The 17107-nt window shown below is 62.7% G+C and overlaps 3 protein-coding genes across 3 annotated transcripts; 1 reads left to right on the top strand and 2 right to left on the bottom strand.

The window, feature by feature from the left end:
* Positions 1-762: 762 nt before the first annotated feature.
* Positions 763-4202, bottom strand: MNEG_0159 (hypothetical protein; the record flags this gene model as incomplete). The annotated part of the gene is made up of 10 exons (XM_014051366.1): positions 763-948; positions 1154-1266; positions 1509-1665; positions 1816-1999; positions 2169-2275; positions 2460-2638; positions 2853-3069; positions 3282-3638; positions 3870-3936; positions 4081-4202. 10 exons carry the CDS (start codon positions 4200-4202, stop codon positions 763-765), a joined length of 1689 nt encoding a protein of 562 aa, XP_013906820.1.
* Positions 4203-5577: 1375 nt separating this feature from the next.
* Positions 5578-6778, top strand: MNEG_0158 (hypothetical protein; the record flags this gene model as incomplete). Its single annotated transcript, XM_014051365.1, has 3 exons — positions 5578-5721; positions 5816-6304; positions 6752-6778. 3 exons carry the CDS (start codon positions 5578-5580, stop codon positions 6776-6778), a joined length of 660 nt encoding a protein of 219 aa, XP_013906819.1.
* Positions 6779-8705: 1927 nt separating this feature from the next.
* MNEG_0157 (hypothetical protein) lies at positions 8706-9584 on the bottom strand (the record flags this gene model as incomplete). Its single annotated transcript, XM_014051364.1, has 1 exon — positions 8706-9584. One exon carries the CDS (start codon positions 9582-9584, stop codon positions 8706-8708), a length of 879 nt encoding a protein of 292 aa, XP_013906818.1.
* Positions 9585-17107: the final 7523 nt, after the last annotated feature.

The raw sequence follows: 17107 nt of genomic DNA, 5'->3' as shown, positions 1-17107 counted from the left end.
TTTCCCTTCAGAGTGCTGCCATCCGTCGCAACAGCATTACTTTGCAACAGGAGAGGTTGAGCTGTTTGCTCCTACACCTGGGAATCAGTGTTATTGCAGCAGCAACGCAATAAATAACATAAGCTGTTCAAAATTGGGGTGGCTTGAGGCTTTGGGGCGAGCAACACAGTTGAATGGGGGGGATGACGCGCGACACATTTCATAAGTCGCACGCGTGCTCGTGCTGGAAAGCAGCTGGAAAGCAGGCTCTGGAACTGCACCGCGTCAGGCACAAGGCGCAACCCAGCGTGGGGCAGCTGCATGGAGGATATAACATGTATCGTCTTCCACGAGACGCGCTTCGCGGGCCTGGCAAGCACGGGGCCGCGCCCACCGCTGCTTCAGCGGCTGAGGGCGCTGACCCCAGTGCGGTGAGTGCATGACAAGGCGACACACAAGTCTCCGTGTGAGCGTGCCTAACCCGCTGCACCAACGCAACAGTCAAGGAGCGGCATGCCTGGCGGCGCTTTTGCTGCCTGCCGTGCTCCCGCTCCTGCCTGCCTCCGTGATCAGGTGCGTCAGGCTGGTTGACTGCCGCAGGCTTGGCTGCCGCCACACGGCACATCCCAGGCGGCACCAGACTGAGCGCCTGGCGGGGGCCAATACAAAACAAAAGGCTGAGTACTCAAGCAAAGGAAAAGGTTTGTTGCCCTCTGCTTGTAAAACAGGGGGCCTGCCACGCGGCGCCGTGGCGAGGCGCGCCCCTTAGACGGTGCGCGGCACTCAGATGTCGTTCCCACCAGAGCTGCTCCCCTCGCCCTTGCCCTTCTGGGGCGACCGCGGCCGCAGCGAAACCTGGGCCATCGCGGTGCTGGTGGCGACGGCGTCGCACACTGCGACGTCGGCGTCGCTGGTGATGGAGGCGCGGTTCGCATTGGCAGTGTCTGCGGCGTAGGTGCTGGCCATGACCTGGCGCAAGGCGCAAAGGGAGTGGCGCGGCAAGGGGGGTTGCTGCACCCGGCGGGGCAGAGATCCTTCTAAGGTCCCTGCACCTCATCAAGCACCCGTTGAGAGCACGATTACACACACACGCAAACACACGCGTGCGCGTGCACGCTTTCACACACACACACACACACATATACTCACACGTGCCCTTGCCCCCAAAACTCACCTTGCCCCAGAACCAGTGCTTCTTGATCAGCTCGTCCTCAATGGCCTCAATCGGCACACCCTTAGTCTCCGGGACAAACAGGATGACAAAAATGCCCATGAACAGCAGCCAGCCTGTCAAGGCGGTGGTCGGATGTATGATGTTGGTATAGGACGGGACGTTTGCTTTGTCTATCAACGCATTACATACAGCGTCGGACAGTCAAGGTGCGATTGGTGCCCGCAACCAGGAGGCACAATCCTCACCAAAGCTCAACGCGGCTGCTGCTGCTCCTGCTGAGGCTGCTGTTACTGCTGCCACTGCTTTCCATGCAAGAATGGCAATTCACAGCGTCCACCAAAGTTCAAGTACTCACCAGCAAAGAAGAGGAACACATACGCCTTGCAATGGCACATGAGTGTGAGGAAGAACTGGCCGATGATGAAACTCATGATGAAGTTCACCATGGTGCCAAAAGCAGTACCAGCTGCACGCATGTGCAGAGGCTGCACCTCCGACACCACAAGCCAGGTCTGCGTAGTTTCAGGTTGAGCAGGGCCAAAGATCAGACTTTGCTGAGTGCCTCACATGCAGCTACGCCAGGTCTCTTTTCTGCATAGCCAGCCCAGCCGCTGCTTTCACAGACCCTGCCACGGGCACCCGGATGCCACCACGCCACCCACCATAGGGCCCCAGCCCCACGCGTGGCCGGCGATGAAGAAGCAGACCACGATCAGCAGGCCGATGGTCGCGCCAGCTGGGAGGCTGCCCTCAGGCGTCATCTGGGTGGCGATGACCGCAGTCATGGCTATCTCGGCCGCCATCATCTGGAAGGACGCCTCCACCAGCCAGAACTTGCGGCCCAGGCTGTTGAAACAGTTAACAAGAGGTGGGAGCAGGGAATGTGAGCAGGGCTGAAAGGCAAGGATCCTCGCATGGTGGCGGACTTTTTGCTGCAACACTGCAGGTACCATGGCGACCTGAGCAGCGCGCGCGTCTGCAGGCATGCATACCAGCTGCGCTGGTGGCCACCCACCGGTCAACGGTGGCAACCGCAACGAGCGTCGTGGCCACGTTGACGGCCCCAATGATAACGTGGGTGAGCAGCGCCTGGCTGGCACCCTGGCCCATGGCATCAAACAGCTGCGCAACAGTAGGATGTGCGGTAGGACGTGAGGAGGAGATGCGGTGCCTGTCCTGCAGCAGCACCAGTGAAGCGCCCAAAGGCAGCCATGCGTGCACATGCTCATGCGAGACCTGCCAGCCAGCCGCCGACAGGGATTGAGTTGGCGCGTTCATACCCAGCTCTCCCTCAACCGGTGCCCACCTGAGGCGCGTAGAACATAATGGAGTTGATGCCGTCGAACTGGTTGAAGGTGGGGAGGGCAATGGTCATCACCAGCTGCGGGATGTAGCGGCGCTTGAACAGGGAGGACCATCCGCCCTTGGACGTGGTGCGCGCGAATCGAGCAGCCTCAATGATGTCGTCAAGCTCAGGGTCGATCTCTGGGAGGTTGAACAGACAATATTGGAGGGTGCTTTGTGTGCGTTTTGGAAAGGGGCACTGACTTCATATCGGGCAAAGTGAAGGTCCGCTGCAAGGGCAGCGCGCAGGAAGGGGTGGCATCAGCTGTGCCGTCGTCTGGCAATTCCTTGGCGCTGGCGGCGCCGCCACACGCCGCTGCGCAGCGCGCGGAGGTGGCGCCACCCGCATGCGCACCCTCGGTGCCGCGGATTTTGGCGAGCGTGATCTTGGCCTGCTGCAGGTGGCCGCGCTCAACCAGGCTGTTGGGGGTCTCAGGCACCATGATGCACCCCACGATGAGCAGCAGCGCGGGCACGCCGGCGAGGCCGAGGGAGAGGCGCCAGCCAATGATCATGTGCTGTGTGCTGTAGTTGATGACCTGTGCCACCAGGATGCCAATGGTGATGAATAGCTGCGCGGATCGGGGGCGGCGAGGCGGGCCAGGAGGGACGGCGTTGGTCTCGCTCGGCAGAGGCCTGTGGGGTCGCGCGCTCTCCTATGACAAAGCTGTGCAGGCTACATTTCGAAGCATACCCTGCAGATGCTTGTGAAGTCTATTGCTTCTGCAAACTTTCAACCATTGCCTGGGGGTCACGCAAGCGGCCCCTGCTCTTGTACGCGCACCTGAAATTGGGTGTTGAACAACCCACGCAGGTGCGCCGGTGCCAGCTCAGACAGGAAGAGCGGCCCGCACTGCACGCAGATGCCAATACCGACGCCCAGAAAGATGCGCCCCACCACCAGCATGGCGATGTGGGAGGCTGCCGACATGAGGATGGACCCGACCAGGAAGTTCATGCCGCCGATCATCATGGTGGGCCGGCGGCCAAACCAGTTGTTCGTCCAAGAGCCCAGGAAGGCCCCGGGGATGCCGGCCAGGAAAAGCACCGAGACAAACAGCGAGATCATGGGGTCGTCGTACTTGCAGAAAGGGTCGTGCGCGCCGGCGCCGCCCTTGGGAATTTGCGACAGCTTGTACACCTGGCGGCGCCACGGTGGGGGCGGTATGAAGGCAGGGAGGGGATGGGGATTTAGGGCCTGATCGCCTGCTGTGCTATCAAACCAGCGGTTTAGGGGTCCAGTGTCCAAAAAGTGTCCTGCAACCCGCAGGCACTTGGCAGCCCGTCAAGGGCTGCTGCTCTTTGCGCTACTGCATATGCTTGTTCAGCAAACATGGCGTCTGGTGGCGCCCGCGACGGTTTGCGCACGCACGTGAGGAAAGAACGTCCTTTGAAACTCGGGCATTGCCACGACGCCTCCCGCGATACCAATGTCATAGCTGGAGGCGGAGAGCGGAGCGCGCGGCAGCGGGTTCGGTCAAGATCAAGCGACCAACGACCTGGGACCGCAGGACGACAATGAACGCATCTAAAGGCATTAAACCAGATGCATCAATACACTGAGACTGATATCGGGGCCTTACCCAAACACTAGGCCGCAGCAGGCGCCGACGAAGCACGCCACCACCACGTAGAGAGTGACGCGGCCCTTGGCATACTCATTTGAGCGGCCACCAGGGCCAGATATGATCGCACCGCCTGCCATTGGTGCTCGTCGAGGCCCCTCAGTGGCAGCAGGTAAATGTGCAGTGCAAGGGGCCGTGAACCTATGATATGATTGAGGTGTAATTGTTTAATGATCAAAATGCTCCAGTGCTGTATGTATTGTGCCGATGTACTAGTGGAATGCCTCTGGTCGTGCCCACGCGGTGAGGCCGTAGCAGATCCCGATCAGGCGTCGCGTCCGTGCCTAGAGCAGCTGGGTGGCTTCAGGATCGTGTTGAAAGAGTGCCTATCTTTGCCTACACTTACGGTATGCAGACCTAGCTATGCGCTTGATGGCCTCTGACCAGGCCCGAGAACGCTCAGCCGCTGCAAGAAGCTGCTTACCGTGAGCTAGTCGGCAGGCTCGCTCGACAGGCAGTCGCCACCCGAGTTTGTCTAAGACGCGCATTTGCTGTCACTCTTGATTGTTCGAGGCATTCGGGAGTCTGTGGTCAAGCGCATGCGCGCTTGCATGTATACCGCAGTCAGCTCGGGTGGCACGCAGACAGTCAACCAGACACTGCCGCTTTCTAAAGCGGCAGTGTCTGAACACACTACGGTGCCACACTCTCAAACGCCCCCACCTGCATCAACACCAGCCTGCCTGAGATAGATACTGCATCTCTGTGCATTGGCGTGCCAAGGTGCTCTGGGACATTGAGCATGTGACCGCGGAGCCACCATAAGTGGCACTGGGTGCCGATGCGTTGGCCAGCCACCAGAAACAGGTCAGCTGACCAGTGACTTGACTGATGGTGATAGCACAAGTCTTCATTGACTGTGCGAATGCGTGGAGATAATGACAGCACTAGAGCAGCCCCGACTAAGGACATATACGCTTCGGGGAACAAGGTAGGTCGCATTTCGCACACAAAGTGGTGGGTGGCTGACGTGTCTGTCTCTTGACAGCAGAACAAGGGCTTGCCACCCTCTGTACATGACTGCCAAATTTTTCATGTGAACACATGTACCCATTTCTGGCCAGCTTGAAGCGGTGCTTGCGCAACGGGAACAATGTCAACAGCTTGGCAGGTCCTTGAAGCTTTGAAACGCGCCCGGCCGCCTGCCAAAGCGCCCCAAAGACCTCTCACGGAAAGACCCCTAGGAATCTCAGCGAACGTGCCAGGGTCTGTCGGCCTTGGGGGTCTTTCGGACGATTCAGCGGGGTTGGGCGTGTTTCAATGCTTCAAGGACCCATCCCCTTTGGTAGCGCCATCCCACGCATCCCTTAGGTAGCGCCCATTCAACTCCCGCTGCGAGCACGGTCCCGTGGACCGCTTGTGTGGCAAGGACGTCGTATATGTCTGAAATCCATTCTGTATACACCCTCCAACACCAAACCGGGGTGTGCGGGATCTGCGCGCCTTTTTATAACTATGTCGCGGCTGGCGAGTGCCTGGCTGAACAGCGAGTATGCAGATGCGGAAGCGCTGATAACGCTGCACGAGACCGGCGGCGAGCTCAGCGACACTTGCCTGCTGGTGGCGCGGCTGCCGGTGCACCGCCTCATCCTCGCCGCGGTGAGAGGCACGATTGGCCCCATGGTATCCGTAAGCAGCTGCCACGCCCATTCAAACCAGGAAGTCAACAATTGACTCTTTGCCCTCCGCACAGGCCAGCCCGTACTTTGCGGCCCTGTTTGAGCGGTGGGCGCAGCGCCACCACGACACGTGCGAGCGGCCCGCTTGCGTGCTGCACGTGACGGCCCCAGAGGACGTCCCCGCTGCCGTGGCGCTGCTGCGCTGCTGCTACACGGGAACCTTTGAGGATCTGGTCCAGAGCGGCAGCAGCGCCCCCACGCTGCTGCTGGCCCCGGCCGGCCACAACAAAGGCGGCACCTGCGGCATCGACGCCGCCTCGAGCGGTCCCGCCGCGGCAGCCACGTGCTGGCAGCAGCTGGCAGTGCGCACCCTGGTGCTCGCTGATCGCCTGGATGTTGCAGGTGTGGCTGAGAGCTGCGTCTCGGCGCTTTCGGGGCGGCTGTTTGCGCACCAGATGGAATGGGAGTGCGCGATGGCAGCGCTGTGGCTTCTGCCCGAGCCGCTGGCACACCAGCAGATGGTGGCGCCTCTCAGGCGTATGGCGCAAGTGCGCATCGCACGGGTGAGCAAAAGGCTTGCAGGCTCTCGCAAGCAGAGGGCTTCAATCTTGCTTACAGATCAAGCGCTGGGTGGCGCCGTCCTTGCGAGTCGTGCACCACCTCATGCCACCCCCTCAGCGGTGCCCTTTGCCCTCTCTAAGGGCGGTACGTAGGCGTCGTGGTTGTTCTCATGTGCAGGATGGGGCTTGGGCGTAGCCTACCTAAAGCACCTGTTTGATGCGACGAAAATGCGCCTGCCCTTTCCCAGGAATTTGGGAACCTGGAGTCGGCCTTGCCAGACCCCGCTCGGGCCGCGCGGCTGCAGCAGCTGCCGGCCGAGGCACTGGCACTGCTGCTGCTGTCGCCGGAGTTGCGCGTTTGGAACGAGGGCGCTGCGTTGGCAGGTGCGTGCGGCGGGCCCGGGCGCTTGACGGATTGGTGCTGCGCTGAGCCGCATCTGCCACCTGCAGGATGCCGCCGGCACTGCCGCGCCGTGAGCGCAAACACTGTCGCTGCAAGCGCGCCTGGTGCCTGCCCAACCCAGCTACCCAACCGGTACCGCCAGTCACGTCTGCGGTCGATCACACGCACTTGCCTGCCTTTCACAATTTGTTGCCGCAGCGCTTGACGTCTGGCTGGCTGGGGCCGTTGGTGTTGCGGCCACCGCGGAGCAGCTTTCCGCTGTTGGGGCTGCGGTGCGCTTGCCGCTCGTGGCTGGGCCCATGCTAGCGGCGGCCGCACAGACGATGCCAGAGGCTGTGTTCGCTGCATGGCCGCTGGCAGAGATGGCTCGCTATTACAGGTGACACGCCAAGGCGGGAAGAGTCGCACTGCCGCTGGTTTTTGGCACATTCCACGCACCAAGGTGTTGGTGTGAAAGCCACTACCCTCCAGGGGAGTATGGGAGTAGAGCTGCCATGTTGCCAGCAGGTGTGCATCTTGCACCCTCATCACTCGCTCTGGCAGTAAATCTTATCGGTGCATCCATCCTCGCAGCTCGTCGCTGGAAGAGCGCTACGAGATGACGCGCGCGCTGCTGCAGGCCGGCTGCGGCGTTCCCTGGTCTGCAGTGCGCCGAACGCATGCGGCGGCCGAGGCGCTCACTGAAGTCACAGGGTGTGTCAGGCTTTCGCAGCTTCGGGCGGTGCACGAGAGAGCGCTCGATGGACTGTACACAAGCGCAGCATGCGGCGCCGTTGGGGCGGCAGGTCTGCAGCTCGGGTGCCTTGCGTTCGGCGGCTACTCTTGGCGCGTGGAGCTTGTGTGCTGCTTGGCAGAGGAGGTGCAGCGGGGACTTGATGGATTTTCACATGAGGACACGAGTGGGCAGCCTGGTCAGCAGGCGCAGCAGCCACTTCGGCCGCTCACGCGGGACAACAGCGGAGGCACTCCCAGCAAAGCGGCCTGGCGCCTGGGCTTGAGGGTCTCTGCGGCCCCTCTCCTGGGCGCCGGCTGCGCAAAGCTGGCGGGCGGCGGAGCCAGCAGTGCTGGGCCAGTCAGCCTCAACTCCACCAGCGGCTTGATCGGGCAGCAGGAGCCTGGGGATATGTCAAGGCAGTTGCTGGCGGTCGGCGCAGCCAAGGCCGCAGATGCGGCCGCAAGGCACATCACGCGGACTGACTCGCCTCCAGGGTCTGCAGCAACCTGCGGCAGCGCGGCCGCGTTTGACGTGGTGGCCGGCGTGCGGGTGGCGGCCGCGGAGCGGGTGGAGGCATTGGACAACAGCAGCAGCAATGGCGGCGGTGCTTTCCAGCCACTGCTCCTCAGTGAGCGGTGCGATGCTCGCGACGGCGGCGCGGCATGGTGCATGCGCGCAAGGGCGCGCGGCGGCGTCACTGACGGTGTTCCAAGGGAGGCTGCCTGCGGCCTGTGCAGGCGCGGGACGGTCACGGACGCACTGGCCGCTTCTGGGATGGTGGGGGCCCCTGGTGATGGCGCGGAAGCCTTGACTGTGTTTTCTGGTTGGCGTCCGGAGAGGTGGTCAGCACTGGCACCCGCAGGGCAGCTGCAATGGCGCTGCAGCCTGCGGCTGCTGACAGATTATTGATCTGTTGCGGATGTATGATCACCACAAGACCGGCCGCACAAGACTTGACAGATGGTTGAACCATATCAAAACAATACAAAAACTCATTTTACATTATCAATTTAACATGAAATGCCGTGAGAGTGGGAGTCGGCTGTATTTTTGAGTTGCCCCAGGCATGTGCCTCGTGATGAGTGATATGGAGGGCTGAGTGCCCTGCTCGAAGGATATGCTTGAGGGAGTCATGGTATTCTGGAGCATTGGCAGTGCTGCTGGCACTGCAGGTTGTACATGATTGTATGTCCTGTAACCTCTGTAACCCTACGACCCATGCAGCAAACAGTTGACACCCCAGAAATGTCAGGCACCTCGGTCGGCCAACACATTAATGCTGCCGCTCAAACCTGCACCATGTGCAGCGCCCCATGCTTAGTGCCGATCATCAGCAACCTCTCGGAAAAGAAGCCCACACACGCACGCTGTAGCTCCACGACTGCGGCTGCAGTTGTGCCGAGCGGGCCGTTCAGGCCGCCGCCAGAGGCGCCTGGCTTGGCCGATGACGGCAGGCGGCCACGCATCAGGCATCGTCCGTCCAGAGCGTTCCACGCCACGACGCCGCCGCCGTCCGAAACGGCTGCCGCGACGCTCTTGTGCACTGCTGCTGCAGACACCTCCATGCGCAGCGCCAGGGGCTCCGCCAGCCATGCGCCCCCCCCATGCAGGACGACCGGCGCCAGCCCGCCTTGCGCGCCGGGCCCCTGCTCCCCGCCGCCCTCGCCGCCCGAAGCTGCGACGCGTGCCAGCATGATGAGCGGCAGGTGCGCCTCCCCTTGCTGGCCGGGGCCCAGAGCAGTGTCGGCCGCGTCTGCGCCAGGTGCAGCCGCGGCCTGCAAGGGGGCCCGCGGCAGCGGCAGCAGGTGGGACATGCCGGACAGGCAGGGGAAAGCGGCCACCAGCAGCTGCCCGCGGTCGATGTCCCATACAGCCAGCGCGCCGGACGACGAGCAGCCGGCCAGCAGCCAGCCAGCGTGAGAACCGCCCAATGGCTGAGGCCCTCCATTCCGCTTGCGACGAGGCTGCTTCTGATCTGCATCCTCCAGCTGCTCTTCGTCCCGCTGCTGCTGCTGCTGCTGCTGCTGCTGCTGCTGCTGCTGCTCCCGCGCACGAGGCACCACAAAGCAGAGCTCTGCCAACTCTGTGAACGGCACACCTCTGAGCGTCGCAGGCGGCAGAGCCACCCTGCTGCCCACATCAACAGGCGGGGTTGGCGCCAACATGCCCGCTGCAGCTCTGACATCCTGCTGCTGGCCTCGCTGCCGCTGCTGCTGCTTGACCTGCTGCTTAGTTGGGGCATCAAAGAAGCCACCATCATCCTGACCCGCCCCTCTCCTGATCCAGCCGCCCTTCCGCCCTTGACACTGCTGCTGCTGCTGCTGCTGCTGCTGCTGCTGCTGCTCCTGATGCTGTTGATGCCCTTGCCGCTGCTGGCCCTGCTGCTTGTGCTCTCGATCCTGCTGATCTAAAGCTGCTGTGTGCTGCGACGTGCGCCAGACGTATGTCCGGCCGCCGACCCCTGCAGCTGCCAGCCAGCTGCAGCCCCCTGTTGCCACGCAATGCATGCGCTCGTCTGTCGGCAACGGCTGCAACAGCTCTGCAAAGGCGCTTGACCCGACATTGGGGCCTCCGCCGTTGACCATAGACAGCTGCCATATGTTGACGCCAACAGTGGCTGGCTGGGGGCCCTCCCTTACCCGCTGCCCTGCCTGCACGTCTATCAGCGGCGCAATCCCTGCAACAGAGGCCAGCAGAGCGCTGCCGCGTGCGCCAGGGCGGCCGAAGCCGCGCGAGGCGGGCATCCAGGAAAGCAGCTGCATGCCGTGTGCCACATCAGCCTCAGCGCCGGGAAGCTGCTCCAGGGCCAGCTGCCATACCCCCTCAGCACGGACTGCGATTGGCGCCGCAGCCGCCATGCCACAGCTTGCTTGCTGCTGCTCCTGCTGCTGCTGCTGCTGCTGCTGCGCTCGCGCCTGGTCGTGCTCCTGCTGCGACAGGAGGAGCAAGCTGTACGACCGCAGGGCTGTCGGCTGCAGCCTTGAGAAGGCGTCACTGGTGCGCTCGGCAGGGCCGGCCTCGAGCAGGACCCCGGCAACACCCTCCCGCACGGGCAGCAGCCGCCGAACGGCGGCCCCCAGCTGCAGCGCCACCTGCTGCTGCTCGCGTCCCGGCGCGCCCACCTGCAGGCCGAGCGTCGCGCTCGCGGCCGCGCACGCGGCGGGCCATCCCCACGGCCGCGCCACGTGCGAGGTGACCCTGCCAGCAGGACAACCTCTGCCAGCGGCGTCGTGCTGCACCTGAGACGGGGCAGTGTGCGGTGCCTGCTGCCCATCGCTGCCCCCGTTGCAGGGCGCAGCCCCGCAGATGCCTGTCAGGGGCAGCAGCCGGCGCCTCCGCAGCTTCGGCGACGTCGCCCGCCCTTCCCGCCCAGGCTGGCTGCGGGCGCCGCTGCGCCTCGCGGCCGCTGCCCCAGCTGCTGGGTCTGCCGCACCCGCTGACGCAGCCTGGGCTGCATCGCCCGTCTTTGCAGGGGTAGGTGGCACCACTTCTGAAGTGTTGCCGCGACCTGTGGATGCGGCCAAGGGGGCCGCTGCCAGGGTTGGAGCGCACCCTTCCGTCTCCTCTGGCGGCTGCGTCCCGCCGTCAGGGGCTGCGCTTGCCGCCGCGAGGGATGCTGGGCCCGCCTGGTGCGCCACATGTCCCTTTTGCAACCCCTGCTGTTGCTGGAGCGGCTCCTGCTGCTGCTGCTGCTGCTGCTGCTGCTGCTGCTGCTCCTGCTGCTGCTGGTGGCGCTTGCGATGCTGACGCTGCGGCAACGCGTACGGCAACGGCGGCGCCTGCGCGCCTCCCCCCGCCAACTCGAAGCCTCCTGGCCGCGCCGTTGCTGCTTCCGCCTCCTCCTCGTCACTGCTGCCCTGCCCTGCGGCCCCTTTGTCCTTGCAAACTTGCACCTGCAAAGGGCCGTCCCCAGGGTGCTGCCCGCCAGCACCGTGCGGGTGGTGCGCGGGCGACCATGTCGCCGCACACTGGCTGCCGGCGTGGGTGCGTCCGACGGCCTTGCCGCCGGCCTCGGCCCAGCTGCCAAATGCATCAAGCGCCTGGGATTGCGCATCCAGGGCGCTCTGCGGCATGGCAGGGCGCGTCAGATTGAGCTGCGGCACTGGTCGATGGCCAGCGCCACCGTGCTGAGGCACCTGCTGCTGCTGCTGCTGCTGCTGCTGCAAATGTGGAAGCCCGCCGCGCAGATGCTGCGGTGGCGGTTGCACGCCCTTTGGTCGTTGCAGCTGCTGCGGTAGGCGGGCGGGCGTGGAGCGCCGTCGTGACCGAATCCAGGGACCTGACACGTGGGTTGCGAGCTGCGGGTCAGTAGGCGGGTCTAGGGGCTCACCCTCCTCTTCCTCATCGCCCCCCTGCTCGTCAAGCTGCTGCTGCTGCTGCTGCTGCTGCTGCTGCTGCCGCTGCCGCGATTGCCGGTGTTGCTGCTGGTCCGTATGCTGCTGCGAAACCTGCTGTTGGCGCAGCTGCAGCTGCGGGGACTGCTTTGGCGCCAGGGTTACAGCCACCCGGCGGCCGCAGCTTCCAGGAGGTGGCCTCTGCCCAGTCGTCGGAGGGTCATGAAACAGGCGCATGGCCAGGTTGTGAATAGGTGTCTCCGCAGGTGCACCGTCTGCTGCAACCTCCGCTCCCGTGCGCGGCCCTGTTGCAGCTGCTGCCGGCACGAGGGGGGTAACGGCCAGGGCTTGCTGCAGCACAAGCGGCGCGGCTGCCGCGGCTGCAGCGGCTTTTCTGCTGCTTGGTGCCCGCAGTCGGGGTGCTGACCCGGGCGCAGTCCTGCCTGAAGCACCCGCAAGGGGCACTGCACCGTATCGCCGTGCGCTGCCCGCAGCGTCCGCTCTTGTGCCATCCGCTGCGGCTGCTGAAGCATCCCTGTTGGCCCCGAAGCATGCACCACTGACACCATTGAAGCTCTGTTGCAGGTGCAGCTGGTGCGGGGATGGTAAGCGTGCTTCGCATCCCAGATGTGGTGGCTGCTGCTGCTGCTGCTGCTGCTGCTGCTGCTGCTGCGGCTGCTTCTGTTGCTGCTGCGGCTGCTCCTGCGGCAGTTGCAGCGGCTGAGGCGGCAAGGCGGCCTGCATGTCAAGCCGCGGCCTTTGCCGCGAGCCATTGTGATGCTCATGCCCCTCAGACTTGCGGCGACGACGCTGCTGCTGGTGCTGGTGCTGCTGCTGCTGCTGCTGCTGAGCACTGAGGGGCACCTGCACCACCGCCAGCGGTTGCCTCCTGACAGGCAGAGCACATGGGCTGCGTTCCTCGCGGGCAGGGGCTGCGCCCGTGCTCATGCGGAGGTCATACGCCTGAGTGAAGACAGGACAGATGGACACGATAAGGATGAGCAGTGGTTCACAGGCGGGCAATCATGCAGGCATTCATACCCAGACTACGGCGGAATTCCACGAAGCAGAAACACCTCACAGCTGGTCCAGGCGCTGCGCATGCTCACCTCGCGCAGCAGCAGCAGCTGGCGGCACTTGTGCAGCAGCACTTCCGTGCCATCCCCACGTTCCGCGACGATGTGGCGATGAGGCGGTCCACGAACCTCGCCGGTGCCCATCCTGGCGACAGCGAGCCCTGATCAGGATCTCAGTTTGAATATGTCCAGCTGATTTCGAACCATTTCAGAAGCGTGAACGCATAAATTTCCACATCGAGAATGACTGAGTTTGTCCAAGGTGCGTTCAGCCTAGCGCCATGTCTCGGGAACGCTCAAACGCGCTGTGGCAGCTCGAGCTCCTGCATCATGTCAGTGGCCTGCGGCCTGTGTATGGGCACATGAGATGCTGCCAGGAAACCATAACAGGATTCTGTTTATGGTGGCTGTCAGTGCCCTCTGCCTGCGCCAGCATATGCGAAAGCGCACAGATAACATGCACGCTGCGCGTGATGTGCGTGCTGCGCACAGCTGTGGGCCCAAAGCCTGCAGATCGCATGGGCTTTAGACACAGGTCAATTATCAACTTGGGCAATGTTTGGGCTGTAGCTGGCTGCTGTTGTCATAAGTGCAAGGTGGTGACGCGCCAACATGAGCAGCTTGTGTGAGTGAGCGGGACGCCGAGTACGTACCACATCCCTGCGCCAGACGGGTGTGAGATAAGAAGAACGTGCACCAGACCACAAGCTTTCGTGTTGCACCACTTTGTTTCTCAAGCATGCTGGCCTGGGCCTGGCATACCATGATGTATGGCTCCATGAACTGATCAAGCACTTGGCATCTGCATTGCAACCAATGTACTGCACAGCTTCTTTAGGGAGGCCAGCAGGGCTTGTGCATGCCTGTTAATATTGAGGTAATGGTGAAGATTGTTTTGAGAGGTATCTGCAGGCCAGAAGCTCCCGATATTGGAGGAGATGGGCCAGACCCTCCACACATGACAGGATGGTTCCATCATGTAACAGAGTACCCATGTGGAGGTAGGTAAGCCTGGTAAGAGGCCTCCGCACATTGTAGCACACCAATCGCGGATACAATGGAAGCGGAAGTGTAACGTGCACATAACGCAGCGCACCTCAACATGGGTACTCCGGTACACATCCGGTGAGGCCATGCAGGCCGACGGAGCTAATGGGAGGGCTGGGCAGTGCTGGTTTGGGGGGCGTGTCTTGCACCCGGCATCACTGACTCAGGGGTCGTGTCTTCAAGACACACCAAGACACAGAATCGAAAGTCGCCAAAACGGCCTGTTTTTGGGTCGATTGATCCATAACAATGTCATAAAAGCTATATTATTTCATCTCCTGACCCCAAAAGGCCGCTGCGGTCGTCTGCAAGCAACTCATCTTGTGGCAGCTGCTGCATGCTGTTTCCGGCCGCTGCATGCTGCTGTTGCTCTTTATGTCCCCGCCTGTTGCTGGATATCATCCTTTCAATGTCTTGCACTCTATGCTTCTGCGCATCGTGATTGTCAATCTCCCTAACAACCTCCCATTGATGATCTAGCGACCAGCGCACTGTCAGGATACTGCTATCGTTGCTACAGCGCCGGAATACTTTTCAAGGATCACGCTGCTTATAGTATGCGGCTGCAGCACTGTGCGCGCCGCTGGCCGCCCGCGCTGCGAGCGACGACGAGCGCCAGTGTAGTGTGCAGCATGACATGCTCGGCCAGCAGCACGCCTCAACCGTAGAAAATTGGAGTGCTCAGCACCAGACTTCTTCGCTAGCAAGGGTGTTGCCTGCTCCTGCCAGCTTCACTGACATCCCACTGCAGGCTCAGAGCAAGTGGCGGCAGGCGCACAAGCCCGTAGCGCCACTGGCGCCGCGCCCACGGCGTCGAACGTCAGTGTCCTGCGCTTGAGATCGCTGAGCGTCACGTCAAGCGGTGCACAGCTGGCTGGGGTGCAGGCATCAGGGCGCTGGCAGCTGGTGTGCCTGACAGCTCGCCGCTGCTAGAAGCGCCGCAGCTGAATGGGCTGCATACCTTCCGGCTCGCAGCACTGCAAGCACTGCAGTTGATGCCGACGTAGAGGTGCAGGAGTCGCAGCAGCAGCAGCAGCAGCAGCGTCAGCGTCAGCAACTGCCACACCTGCTGCTGCAAGCTGCAACAGCAGCGGCTGCAGCTGCTGCATGTACATCAGCTGCGCCAACTGCGCCAGCAACAGCAGCTGCAACACCAGCAATCACAGCAGCAGCGGCAGCAGCGGCAGCAGCCGCAGCAGCAGCAGCCGCAGCAGCAGCAGCCGCAGCAGCAGCAGCCGCAGCAGCAGCAGCCGCAGCAGCAGCAGCAGCAGCAGCAGCAGCAGCAAGTGGGCCCATCAGGCGCAGGGCATGCAGGACCCGGTCTTGCTGTGTCCGGAGCTGCTCGTGGCAATGAGACTAGCAGTGATGATGGCAGCGGCGCTGACGGCGACAGTAAAGGGTCAAGTGACAGCAGCAGTGATGACCGCAAACGCAGGGGCCGAAAGCAGCGGGGCCAGGTGAAAAGACATGGCGCGAGGGGCGCGCACTGCGCGGCGTGCGGCAAACCTCGGCCTGCAGTGGATTGGCGTGGACCCTAGCTCTTATTGATTGAGCAGGTTGGCACGTCGATGAGGTCTGTGGCGAGGGGCTGGCTGGATCGCGTAGAGCTCGCGCCGCTGACTGCGTGCTGCATGCGCGCCATCCATGCCAGCAAGGAGATGAATTGGGTGAGCTGGTGGACAAGGGTGCTTGATTCGTTTGTCGGCAGATCCCTGGGAAATGTAAGTTGTCTCTGCCGTCCAAGTCGGCATTGGTGCCTTGCTATCGTCTCACCCATCTTTTGTTGAACTGCTGTCACACGCCACCAATTTCTGCTGGCAGGTGAGGCAGACACTGGCTCTAGCCACAGGTCCGGCGCAGGTGGACGCTGCGCTTGTGGAGCGCGCCAGTCAAACGCTGGGGCCGCGGCTGGCGAGCGTGCAGGCTGGTGTGAGCACGCTGCATCAGACCTGGTCTCAAAAGCGACATGAGACCAAGCAGCAGGGCCACGAGCGGCAGCACCTCGACGCGCACAAATCAACCGTGAAATTTGCAGTGGGGCGTCAGGCAGCTAGGCATGCAAACGCCAACCAGCTGCCCTCTTGGAGGGAGACGCTTGGTGCGTGTTGTGCTGCCACCGCTGGAAGCAGTTGGAGGCGGCTCCCCAGTGACGCCCTGCGCATCACCAGCCGTGCGCGTGCAGCGGCCTCTGTGAGCAGCTCAGGACGTGGCTGGACATCCACAATACCCTCGCGGTCCAGCTCTGCAACAGCTGTGTCCGCTGCGCCGATCAGCTGCAGCAGTGAATGGTGCGCGCCGCGGGCGTCAGCAACATGTGCGGGCTGCTGCAAGAGCTGCCCGCGTTCAAAGCGGGTATTGGATCTCGTGACATATGAATCGCTGCCGTTGGGGCAGGTGTCAGCGGAAGTAGCTGCCGCGGGATCGCCAGGCGCAACCGGTCGATTGTGAGGGCAGACGTCGTGGCGGCATCGATGGCAGTGTCAGCAGCAGCGTATGTGACGGCAACGGCGGCACCCACAGGTGAGGCGTCAGCGTGCACCGCCCCTGCAGCAGCAGCAGGCAGGGCCACACTAGCCATTGGTGATGGGGCCGCAGTCATGAGCCAGGCTGCCGCGGCAGCGGCGCTGCTGCCTCTGCCGCACCAGCGGGCTCTGGCATTGGGAGGGATGGACACGGGACCTGCAACGGCTTGTCTGGGGGTACAGGGAGTGGGGCCCGCACAGCCGTTGGAGCTTGTCTCCAGCGCAACCGCTGTGGTCAAGCCAGGCGCAGGGCCAGCCTTGCGCACTGGGCCGACAGCAGCAATGGCATGTGCGGTAAGAACTGGGCGTCTTCCTCAGCTATTGCGGGAAGTTTGCGCAGGAATGCGCAGGACTATTGTTGCTTGTCAAAGTTTAGGGTCTGAACTGGGTACCTGCGCTTCACCAGCCTGCCGCCCCCCCCCCCACCCCCCGCTGCCCTGGCACCCGCACAGTCCTTGGGCAGTTCTTGAACGCATACCCCAACATTCTACCCGCAAATGCAGTTGCTGCCGGTCGCCTCGCAAGGGTGCATGTATCCTGGGGTTTGGAGGCGTCTTTTCCTCATTAGCTTATCTTCACCCACTTCACCTAAACGCCAACGCCCTCTTGCACACATTATTGTGTGCAGTATCACATGGGCGCGCGACTGCGCGCTGCGCAGCGCAAGCGCGATTCAGCTTCCCATGCGGGTACTGCGACTCGCTTTCCC

Source organism: Monoraphidium neglectum, assembly GCF_000611645.1.
Source record: "Monoraphidium neglectum strain SAG 48.87 unplaced genomic scaffold scaffold00010, whole genome shotgun sequence".
NCBI classification, from domain to species: Eukaryota; Viridiplantae; Chlorophyta; class Chlorophyceae; order Sphaeropleales; family Selenastraceae; genus Monoraphidium; species Monoraphidium neglectum.
This window is presented reverse-complemented; position numbering and strand designations above follow the sequence as displayed.